A 12,407-nucleotide genomic window follows, 5' to 3' on the forward strand; every position below is an offset into this window, starting at 1 on the left:
GGGCCAGAGCGAATCGGATTAGACAGTGATAAGCAGGAGACCCTCTGGAGGCTCTGGCTCCCAGCATGGACGGCAGATCAAAAGAAAAGCCAGGCAGAGCGAAGGACTCTGAATGGAAGACTTCGCTTCTCCCAGGAGCTGGGAAGCGGGTTCTGTCTGGCGTTGGGAACGAAGGGGAGCCTGTCCAGAACTAGCCCTGAGGCTGGGCCAGAGATCCGCGGACGGCCAGCTTCCTCGGGGGCAGGAGAGGCCGGGGACGGCCAGCCTAGGCATGGCAGAGGCGGGCAAGGAGCGCAGAGCTCAAAGGAGAAGCCTGGGGAGAGAGAAGGCCGCAGGCCCCAAGGGAGCGGACTCTGGCCGTTCAGAGAAGGGCTCTCAGTGAGACTCGGGCCTAGGCAGAAGGGCTCGCCTCCTGCTCCCTAGAGGCACATGAAAAAAGACCTCTGGGCTGGACGTGCCTTCAGCAACTCAGTGAAAAGGAAAGGCGTCTCAGTTGCATCAACACACGTCAAACGTGCAGAACAAACGAGGCAGCCGTCTGCTGGACACAGCTTGCCCAGGCTCAGGAGAGCCAACTATTCACTTCAGCGTGAGCAGCTACACCTCAGGAAATGGCAAATCCTACAAATCAGGGCTTGACTTATTAAAAAAAATTTGTTTAACTATTTACCTTCTATCTTAGACTCAATACTAAAGCAGAAGGGCAGTAAAGGCCAGGCAATGGGGGTCAAGTGACTTGCCCAGGGTCACACAGCTAGGAAGTGTCTGAGGCCACATTTGAACCCAAGTCCTTTCATCTCTAGGCCTGGTTTGTTTATCCACTGACCACCTAGTTGCCTTACAGCTTATTTTTGTTCATTGTAAAGACTTGAGAAAGTGGAAAAGAACATTTTTGGTTATGAAGATTAAACTAAAAATCCCTTGTGTATATGTTTTTCCCCCTGGAAAGCTGGTTGTTAGCATTTATTAGCATCTTTCTGACTCAGCTTTATGCTGGTCAAAGCAGATCAGGAGTACGGTGTTCAGATGTAGGCACTGCATTTCTAAAAGGACACAGGCATGTGAGCAGAAAAGGGTGACCATGATGGTGAAGCTGAAAAACCAATAGAAAGAGCAATAGATTTGACATCAGAGGACCTGAGTTTGAATCCTGAGGGAAGTATCTACTCTCAATGTGACCTTAGGCAAGTCATTCCTCTGGGTCTCTGAGAACAACTGTGATATTAAGAGTTTCAACTAGACAACTTCCAATGTACCTTCGATGGCAGCTAGGTAGCATGGTAGATAGGGCACCAGGCTTGAAATGAGGAAGACTCATCTTCCTAAATTCAAATCCAGCTCCAGATACTTACTAGCTGTGTGACCCTGGACAAGTCACATAACTGTTTGCCTCAGTTTCCTCATTTATAAAATGAGCTGGAGAAGGAAATGGCAAACCACTCCAGTATCTTTGTAAAAAAAAAAAAACAACCAAATGGGGCCATGATGAGTCAGAAATGACAACATCAACTAGGATTTTGTTCCCATGTCATTTTTAGTTGGCTTGCATACTAATGCCTCACAGACTTTACAATTGTTTTGCCTCTTGCATAGTTCTCTTCTTGCATTTGGTACATCTGTTTTTCTGGTCTTGTTCTTTTAAGGGTCATTTCTTTGGCCTCTGTAAGCACAGTGAGGCCTGTGACATAACTTTTCAAGTATGATAGTTTCACTGTCCTTGATACGGGAGTTTGTTATAATAATTTTAATAGTCCTTTTCATTTGCTTCTATTCCTGTCCTTGAATTCCCTTAGAATGACTGCTTAGTTGGACATCTTGCCAAACTTCCTTTAAACCAAGTCTGCCCTCCAACTATTTCTCCCTGCTCTACAAAACAACACAGCGCATAACTGTCCATCATCCTTTTCAGTAAGTGTTTACAAACAAGTTTATATTCTAACGTGGTGCTGCTGTTGGCAACTTGCCTCTCTGTTTGGCAAGTAAGTCGGACATTTGTGGATTAAAGTACTTTCTGGGCTCTTTTGGTCTTTGTTGTGGCAATTAATCCATATAATTGGTATTGATGTAATTTCTGCTATTCATTTCCCATTTCTGTTACTTTCTTGTTGAAATTAGATAAGGGTTGTGTTGTTTAAACTGTATAGCATTATTATTGTTATCATTATTTCTTCTTGCCCTTTCTTTTAAACAATTTCGCTCTTAGGTCTGCTAAGTCTATGGTCTGACTTTACAGAGACAGCTAATTTAGGGATAACTGACACATTAGTAACAAGTTTTTTCCTCTGAAAATATAAACTATTAATTTCTGTAACATCGTTTGTTTCTCGCCATGTCTAGGGCCTACCAATTTGTTTCTCCACCTTGATATTTTGAGATACCTCTGTGCAACCTACAAGCTTTGGGCCTTTCTCAATCCTTCCTCAACGAATCTTGCTTTCCCATATATTTCTCCTTATCCTCACCTTCTCCTTCCTATGTACTGAACTCAGCACATTCCAAACTATATGTTGAGTTCATTGGGAGGCTCTTACCAACTTCTTCACAGCATTTTTCTACCTCTTCATCAGCAACAAAAGCTGTTAGTGCAGGATATGCAATTATTTTCATGGCAGTTTCTCTCGACAGATATTTATCACTAGCACTGCAATATGTGATAACCAAATAGTCTATGAAATAATGGTTCTTGGGTTCTCTTTCTTCTATCCTTTCTTTGCCTTTCCAAGAAGTACCTATGAGCTATTCTTCCATCTCAATGCAACTCCCTTCTTTCTTCTGGTTTCATTTCTAGTAGGAATGCTAAGATTCACAGGATTTAGCTGATCTAGCAACAAGTTTCCTCATTGGTCGATAACCTCACATTGGAGTACTAAGTTAAATTAAAATAGGATCATTCTTAGCACTCTCTGCTTTCTTCCCAGAAACAGTTGCCGAAGAAGCAGAAAGGGGCAGGGGCAGAATGCAGTGGAGTGGTGAGCATCATTTTGCATTTTTCTTTGTTTCATGGGTAGCCATGGCCAAAAATCATTACCAGGAGCTGGCCACTCGGTAATGGTTGGTCCTCTGAAAACAGACTCAGTCTGTTGCCAGGGTCATACTCTATACTCCTTTCTAGTGGTAGACCCTGTCAGAGCTTTCACACCTTCAAGAACCCAGGGTCACCTCCAATCTGCGATGTGGTGCTACAGTAGGACTTTGTGGGGGAACAACCTTGAAATTTTGTTAGTGCAAAGTTTTTATTTATTTTAAAAGTCTTTGGCCTTTTCTGGGTAGCTGTGCTTTATGATGTAGCCCTAATAAGGGCAGAAGCCACAGAAAACAAGACTTCTTCTTGGACTTATGAGCAGGCAGAAGGAGGCTCATGTTAAACACTGATTAGATTCAGGGTATGCCAACTTACCGTCCAGCTTCACACTCCACACCATGTGGAAACCATTTGTCATCAGGTAAAAATTCTTCAAATCCTCTGGCATTGCACAGTCATTTTTCTACAATCACAAAGCAGGATGGTATGAGGATGAGGTGGGTAAAAGAGGGTGAGTCTGTGCCTCAAAGCAGAAGGTGAGTGTTAAACAGGGAATGTTGTTTACCATCTCCTATCTCCTAAACCCAGGCACCACTTGTTAATTGCTCAAATTACTCCCAAGGATATCTTTGAAGGTAAACTTTCGGTGATCACAGATTTGTTACTTGGCAGATCACTTAATCTAGGCTCAGTTCTGGAAAATTCCTGGTCTGGCCACCCAAGGATATTTAGACAGCATCTTCTTCCCTAAGAACTTTCTCCCTTCTCTGTCCTCCAAATTCCCATTATGGAGTAAGACAGTCAGAATTAAAGGGCCAATTTCTATCTTTATCCTGATGGAAGAGGTAATCTGCTAAATAAGCACATTAGAATTTAGTGTACCGCTCTCAATTTCTTAGGCCTTGTTTCTTAATCCGTCTGATTCTCTTATCTCATCCCAAAGATATAATTTCTACTCTGTGACATCCCCCCCCCCTTTTCATATTCTAATCTGCATCAATAATTTCTCTGGTTTTCTCACCCCGACTACTGTAATGTAAGTTCCTCGAGGACAGAAATTGTGTCTTGTTTATCTTAGTAGCCTCCATTCGGTCCTCCCTCCACCCCATTCCCCATTAATCTCAGCACCTACTAGCAGAGGAATCTATAATGGAGAAAGTAGCAGTGGCATTGTTGAAAAAGTGATAGATTTTCTCTTATTTCTCATGGAAAGCTCCTTCTGCCTTATAAGTGGAGTCCCTTAGCACCAGGAAGGGTGAATAAATTATCTCTTCTCATAGTTTCACTCATCTAGAGGGCAGATGGAAAAGAAACTCAAAAGAATTGGATGGAAAGGAGAAAATGACGAAAGAAGAATAACTAAATGATAAATGGCCCTCCAGGTAGGATCGGAGGTTGGCACAGTATAGACAATGGTATAAAGCTCAGTGTCAAGCCTGAGTCATTCCAGGGAAGCAAACCACTAGGAAAATGATAAAGAGATTTTTTAGAATGTAGAATTCTAATAATCAAACTACTCAAGCTATTTTAAAGGTACTAAGTCTATACTAGTAGTGACCACAAAGCACAAGTCGGGGGGAATTGATAGACATTTAACACAGATGAAGAATTCATAAAGCTGAGAGGAAACAGTTTTTAAAATATGGAAAGCACCTGAAGTTTCCTCCATGTCTTACCAATTCCCCCAACCCAACATCAAGGGATCTTGGCCACTAGGATCATTGGAGGAAGGGACTCTTCACTGCCTTTCCTCTGAGGGATACTATGAGGAAGGTAGGAACACCAAGGTAATAGTTCTAGAATATAGGTATTCTTGGGATCCATTACCTCTTTTTTTTTTTTAACCCTTACCTTCTGTCTTAGAATCAATACTGTGTATTGTTTCCAAGGCAGAAGAGTGGTAAGGGCGAGGCAATGGGGGTCAAGTGACTTGCCCAGAGCCACACAGTTAGGCAGTGTCTACAGATTTGAACCCAGGACCTCCCGTCTGGGCCCGACCCTCAATCCAATGAGCCACCCAGCTGCCCCCAAGATCCATTACCTCTTAATGAATATTCCAGACATAAGATAATGGTTGCTACTGAGTTTGTCTAAAGTCACTCAGTCAGCGCTGACCTAGACATTCCAGTTCAGAAATTGGACTATTATGCTGGCTGGATTCAGTTCTGGTCTATGATCGCAGGAATAACCGAAGAAATGGGGCAAGTGATATAAGCAGAATCAAGGTGTTTCTGTCAAAGATGTTGCCTACTCGGAAAATGGCGTGGGAGATGCTTGATTGGAGGAAGGACCCCTCTGCTTTGCTTCATTAGAGGCTGCTAAAGGTAGACTCTTATTCACATCGATAGGATTATTCTGTTTTAGAAGTTCAGATGGGGAATGGCTCACCTTCTAGAACTCTTTAGTGTTTACAAAGTACTTACTCACAACATCTTGGAAAGGTAGGTAGCAAAGGGAATATCGCAGAAACCTAGCTGCTTTATTATTTTTTAATGGGAATTAGGAAGATATTAGTCTCTTTAAGTCCCTTGCTCTCTTCTAAGCTCCAGAACCAAACTCCAAATGGATGTTCGTTCCTGCTGGTACCTCAAACTCTCATATCCTCCACCTTGTTGATTAGCTTTCCCCTTCAGCCAGATCCTCTCCTTTTTTAAACCCTTACCTTTGTCTTAGAATTGACACCAAATATTGGTTCCAAGGCAGGAGAGCAGTAAGGGCTAGGCAAGTGAGGTGAAGGGACTTTCCCAAGGTCACACAGGAAGTATCTGAGGCCAGATTTGAACTCAGAACTTCCCATCTCCAGGTCTGGCTCCCTACCAGAGCCAGAGTCACCTGGGTATACCTTCTATTTATATTCTAATTCTGTCAAAGGCACCACCTAGTTTGAACTCTTGCCATGACCTTGGACATTAGTTTCCCACCCCTCTCTGATTCAGTCAGTGATGAAGCTATATTGGTTCTACCACTGCCACCCTTTACGTTTCCTCCCTATGCCCAATGCCCAGCACTGGCTCATTATTGCAGTGGCACCATAACGGATGCCACTCTGCTCTTCTAGATTTATTCCTTCCCAGTACATTCTGCTCTAGCCAAACTGTACCTACCACCTTCTAGGGCTCACGCACAACTTATATGAAGGCCCTTCAGCCTTCATTCTTTTGTTTCATGCTATTCCTTATACCCAAAATGTCCTTCTTTCCCCCTCATTTAAAGACCAACTCAAATTCCACTTTCTCTTTTGGTCTCCTTTGGCTAATGACATTAACTCTTGATCTTTACATGGTACACTTCTCACACACCTTCGTTCTGTTTGAATACTGCATGTGTATTTATGAGTTTCTTTTTCTTTTCCTTCCTTCTTTCTGTCAGTCTGACTGATGGGGGGTCCTCCTTCCTCCTTTTCTTTTCCATTGGGGAGGGAAAGGAGAAAAGAAATGCTTGTTAATTGAAAAAATAACACATTAGAGTAGTATGTTTCTAAAGCACTAATTATGTACTATAGTTATTTCTGGTTGTGTCTTATTCTTTACTACAACGTAAGTGCCACAAGGGCAATAACTGCTTTTGATTTATTTATATGTGACATCTATCCAACAGAATATAAACTCTTAGGGGCAAGAATTGTTTTGTCTGTGCAATCCCAGTTTCTCCACCCTCTCTGGCCTTATATCTCATGAACAGTAGTAGGTAGACACGTGACAAATGTCTGCTGCATTAACTAAATTTTGTGCCTCTGTTAGAAATTAGTGCCAGGGGGTGGGGTGGGAGGGGAGCTGCTTAATAAGTGCTTAGAGCAAAAATGATGGCTTATATGGGCAGAACAGAAAGGGAAATGGGAACTATGCATACTCTTTGACCCAACAGTCTATATCCCAAAGGGATAAGAGGTAAGGGGGAAAGGACTACCTATACAAAAATATTTTTAGCAGATCTTTTGGTATTGACAAAGATTGGAAACTGAGGGGTTATCCTCACTTGGGGAAGGAACAAGTTGTGCTATACCATTGTGATGGAATACTACTGTGCCATAAAAAAGGATGAACAGGATGAGTTCAGAAAAACCTGGACAGATTTATATGAACTGATGCAAAGTGAAGTGAGTAGAACTAGGAACACAATGTATACAGTTACAGAAATATTATACAATGATCCATCATGATCCATTATCAGCAAAGCAAGTCTCCAAGCCACAGTCAAATATGGAACTACTGGAATCTAAGTGCAGATGAAAACACGCCAGCTTCAACTATACATATATCCTTCATGAGATTTCTATTGCCTGTGTGATATGTGCCTTCTATCTTGATATGAACAATATGGAAATAAGCATTAAATGAAAATACGGGCATTACCAATATCAGACAACTCAACACTCGGGGAGGGGGAGGAGAGCAGAAAGGGAGAAAAATCTGAATTTTAAAATGTCAAAAAACAATTTTCAACAATTGTTTCTACATGTAACTAAAAACTAAAAAACCAAAAACATTAAAAGAAGAGAGTCGTGGGTTTAAGAGTCAGAAACCTGGATTCTAATCCAGCAGTTCCGGGAATAGCTAGTTGAATGATCTTTAGCAAGTCATAAAAGATTTAATGGTTCTGAGCTTTATCAGTAAAATGAAGGAGTTGACTAAAGAATCTTTAAGGTTCTACTAGTCAACATTTTATGTTTCTATTGATATTTTATATGGACAGTATGGCAAACAAGCATTCCTTAGAGGAGTCTAAAAGGCAGCTAGATAGAAGGAATGGGGGGAGGAGGGAAACTGAAGAAGATGGTGGGATAGTAATGACTTGACAGCCCAGATAACGCATTCCTTCCCTCCCTCCTCTTCTGCTTTCCTGGGCCTGCTGCTATTTCCAAAACATATATCCTGCTTCTCCCAGTCACTGAAGATAAGATTCGGTCCCTTTACAATGCCAGTCCCAAACCAGTGCTCCCCGTAGCCCTCTGTGGGCTACAAAGGATCATGAGTGATGTCCTGGATATTTTCTTTCGTCTCTACAATCCTGGATTGCAAACACAAGACTGACATCGCAATTTCCAAACTAGACCTGGATGGATCAGAAGGGAATTCCAGAGATAAGATATCTCTCTGGAAAACTCTCTTGAATTTGAGAACTCCTATTACAGGGTGAGAATTAAATGCCCTCAGAGTCCATAGGGTGGGACAAGGATGAATTCTGTACCACTGATGGTAATCTGAAGTAGAAGGAAGATCATATGCATTATCTCTATCATTTTTTCCTCTGAGGTTATCCTTTCCTTAGGAGGGATAGGTAATAATCCTGTAATGGCAGATACCTACTAGTTCCCATGAAGCAATCATATGGCGCTCAGCAGGTTCCTTTTCAATGATCTGCACCTTTGTTACTCCTGGAGATGCTTCTGGAAGAGAAAAAGTGAATTTTGTTATAGCTAGTCCTCTCTGGGTCTGGGGCTAATTAATTGCTCACAGATATTTCCATATGAATTTTGCTATTATTTGGCCTACTTCTATCAAGTTATCCATTAATTTAGGTTAACTCAGATCTGTAATTTCACCAGTGTGGGTATTCTCTCCAGTAATGACTCATGTCAACATATTTTCATTAGAATGACACAGAGCTCCAGCCATGGAGCTTGGAGTGGGTTGGGGGCTCATTTTTATATCTGTGAAGACAAACCATGAATAACGAAGCTCTCATATCATGTAAATCTTTTCTATGAAGAATGTTTTGTCATTGAATTCATGCATCTTGGATATTGGTAGACTAATTATCAGCTACTTTAAGCATTTTTAGTTATTTTAGTGGATTTTCTTTTACGCATTTCTTCCACAAAGTTTTCCCAGACTATTTATAGAGATCATAGTATTCTGAGAATTTCTCTCCTTGCAATTAAATTTTTAGGATAAAAGATCTAAGGAGACTTTAAAGGCTTTCAAATCATGATTATATATCTAGAACTGGAAGGGATTTCTGGGAACATCTGGGACTCCAACTCTTACATTTTACAGATGAGAAACTGAGGCACAATGAGCAGCCAAACTGGGACTCAACCCCAGATCTCTGTCTCCAAGATCAGTCCACCTTTCCTCCAAAAGTTGTTGGTCATGCACCATCCTACAATACTGGGCTCAGCATGCAGTGACTTAACATGTCAGATGTACCACATCCTCCATAAAGAAAAGTGAGCTATGTAGGTTGCTATGGACTATAGCTGGGACTACTGCCCAGTTTCCTGCTGACCACCATTTTGCTACTTTTTCTTTTTAATACCATTCTGCCTCCCAAGACTTCAGGGGAAAAAAATAACTTAATTGACTAATACTTTCCACTTTTCATTTTCTTCCTAAAATGTATTTATATATTTTGTTTTGAGACAACAGGCACATCTCAGCAATCTCTTTGTTTCATAGGTTGCCAAGGTCAAATCATCATCAAGTGTCTGGCCTATTTTTAATGAGCATCTCTATATTTAACTAGGCTGGTCCTCAGAAAGTCAACATAACCTGTTGCCAGGACCGCATCGAAAATCTTGCCAGCGGGGTATAACTTACCAGAGTTTTTTATCTTATTTTTTTTATGTATCAATACAATTTTTAATAGTCTTTCTCTGACATTTTATATCTTCTCTCCCTCCTTCCCACCTCCCCCTTTCCCAGAATGGTAAAAGTAATGAGGTAGCTTGTAGATGTGATATAGGATGTATGTGTACAGAATATTTTTTGCTGCTGCCATAGCATTTGAGAACCCAAGGCCACCTCCAAGACATGAGGCCTAAGAGTTGGACTTTGGGGAGTTTCTTCACACTACCAGGTCCTACAAACCTTATAAGGCCTCTCATCATTGTGGTTGTCCTTTGTAAAATGTGGTATCTAATACGGAAAGGAATGTTGCAGATATGGGCAGAGCATGGCAAGCCCATCATCTCCTTACTCCCTGAAGCCACGTATTTTATTTTCTTATAACATTTTTTGCCTTATTCTTATGTTGAGATTCTGAATATATTCCTCTCTATTCTCCTATTCAGGGAATCTTATCTTGTGAAACAAAGGTTTAAAAAACCACTCCCAAATAGCAGTCCCACAAAACTGCCCATTTCTTAACCATGTCTGATAGCGCAGGCCATCATTCTACACCTGGCATCCTATAATGAAAGGAGAAGGATGAATTTTCTCAGTTATTCTTTGAGGAGAATCTTGAATTTGATAATTACACAACATTCCGTTTCCTTGTGTTGTCGTTTACGTTCCTGACTTGAGCTCAAATCTGGCCTCACATACTGTGTGACAGTAGGTAAGCCACTGATCCTTTATTTGCCTTACTCCACTGGAGGAAGAAATGGCAAACCCGTGCAGTATCTTTGCCAAGAAAACCTTATTGAGGGATCGCAGGGTTGGACCACGTTATGGTGCATACTGTTTCCGTGGCTCTGCTTGCTGCAGCTATTGTGTGTTTCAAGCTCGTCAGAATAGCTCATGCTCTTACAGGGCGATAATGCTCCTTTATATTCTTACGCTACCATTTGTTTAGCTTCTCTCCAATTAAAGAGCCTCGGGTTCTCCCCTCCCCTGTTCTTGACTATCACAAAAAGTGTTCCTGTTAATATAATGAAGCTAGAATCTCACTTTGGCTCGGACTTCCTTGGGACATATGAGATCTTTGGCTCAAGGGTATTTTAGTTACTTCTAAGCAAAATGCCAAAATGCTTTCCAGAATGAGCAGCCCAGTTCATAGTTTGAACAACAGCGTATTAATGTTCCCGTCTTTCCACAACCCCTCCAACACTACCGTCTTTGCTAATTTGCCGAGAGGTAGAGGCCCAGAGTTCTAATAATTTAGAATTCTTTTGAGAACTGTTTGCTCATATCCTTTGATTTCATTCACACAAAAGCTTTCCAATTTTACGTAATCACAATGATCTGCTTTATCTTTTGTCATCTGCTTGATCCCTGTTCAGGATTCTTTTTCTAGTCCTAGTAGTGAAAAATGCCTGGCCTGGTTTTCTTCTGACTTTTCAGGGTGGGACCTTTTATATTGAGTACGCATAATCAGTCTGAGTTGGGGGACACAGTGTCTCCTTATATCTTACTTTGCATCTTTTATGTATACATGTTTATACAAGTGCATGGACACATACACACACATGCATATACGTTGTATCCCCATTTGTATATAAATTCCTTGAGAAAAGACTTTTTCTTTTTTGCCTTTTCCTTGTATCTTTAGTACTTACTACAGTACTTGGAATATAAGTGCTTAACAAATAAAGATATTAGCATGATCCTTATGGATAGTCTACATCAACTTATATCTGTATACATCTCTAATTGTTGACAGAAAGATTGGATGATGGTAATATCAAATCTGTATCAGACGGGTTAATGTCTCAGGGAGGGGAGAGAATTTGGCTTGAAATTTAAAAAAGGTTAAACATGTTTTAAGACTTATATGCTCTAATTTTGCTAGTTCCATGAAAACACTAACCATATTATGCCTTAAGGACTATAGAACTCTGCACACCCTTGAGCCAGCAATTTCACTACTGGGTCTAAATCCCATAGAGATCAAAGATGGGGGAAAAGGACACACTTGTACACAAATATTTTTAGCAGCTCTTTTTGTAGTGGAACAGTTGATGGATGTCCATCAACTGGGAAATGGCTGAACAAGTTGTGGTATAGGGTTGTGATAGAACACTATTGTGCTATAAGAATTGATGAGCAAGGTAATTTCAGAAAAGCTTGGAAAGACACATATGAACTGATGGAAAGCAAAGTAAGCAGAACCAAGAGAGCATCATACACAGTAATGGCAATACTGAACTGAATGATTTAGCTATTCTCAGCAATACAATGACTCAAGACAGTTCTGAAGGACTTAAGATAAAAAATGCTATCTATCTCCAGAGAAAGAACTAGTGGACTCTGAATGCAGATTGAGGCCTACTTTTAAAAACTTTCTTTTTTTATGATTTCTTCTTTTTAACATAGCTAATGTGGAAATATATTTTGTATGATTGCACATGTATAATATCTATTAAATTACTTGCCTTCTCAAGGAAGGCAGAGGGGAGAGAAGGAGGGAAAGAATCTGGAAGTCAGAAAAAAAATTTTAATGAATGTTGGAGAAAAGAAAACATAAAAATTAAAAAGGAAAAATACCCCAAATAAAAAGATTTGCAAAACAAGATAAAAAAAAAAAACCACTGTACAATGTATTTGACCCCTGTTTCTGTTGTCTCATAGTGTTGACCTTATTTATACTGTTGTGGTCAATGTGCCTGTTGTTCTTTTAGTTCTCCTCTCTTCAATTTTCATCACTGTGTACAAGTCTCCATTTTTCTCTGGATTCTTCATATTTGTCACTCCTTACTGTAAAGTAATGTTCATTACATGCATAG

At 40.6% G+C, this 12,407-nt stretch overlaps 1 protein-coding gene across 2 annotated transcripts in view; it reads right to left on the reverse strand.

Annotated features, from left to right (window-relative positions):
- Window positions 1–12,407, reverse strand: part of LOC100010970 (tubulin polyglutamylase complex subunit 2-like) — a 34,019-nt gene that overhangs the window by 14,091 nt on the left and 7,521 nt on the right. For both annotated transcript variants that reach the window (XM_007497900.3, XM_007497899.3), the window contains exons 2-3: window positions 8,329–8,408; window positions 3,398–3,485 (exon numbers count right to left, since the gene is read on the reverse strand). In XM_007497900.3, the coding sequence (XP_007497962.2) occupies window positions 3,398–3,485; window positions 8,329–8,408 (168 nt within the window). The remainder of the gene's footprint in view (window positions 1–3,397; window positions 3,486–8,328; window positions 8,409–12,407) is intronic.

This window comes from Monodelphis domestica, chromosome 7, assembly GCF_027887165.1.
Source record: "Monodelphis domestica isolate mMonDom1 chromosome 7, mMonDom1.pri, whole genome shotgun sequence".
Classification (NCBI taxonomy): domain Eukaryota; kingdom Metazoa; phylum Chordata; class Mammalia; order Didelphimorphia; family Didelphidae; genus Monodelphis; species Monodelphis domestica.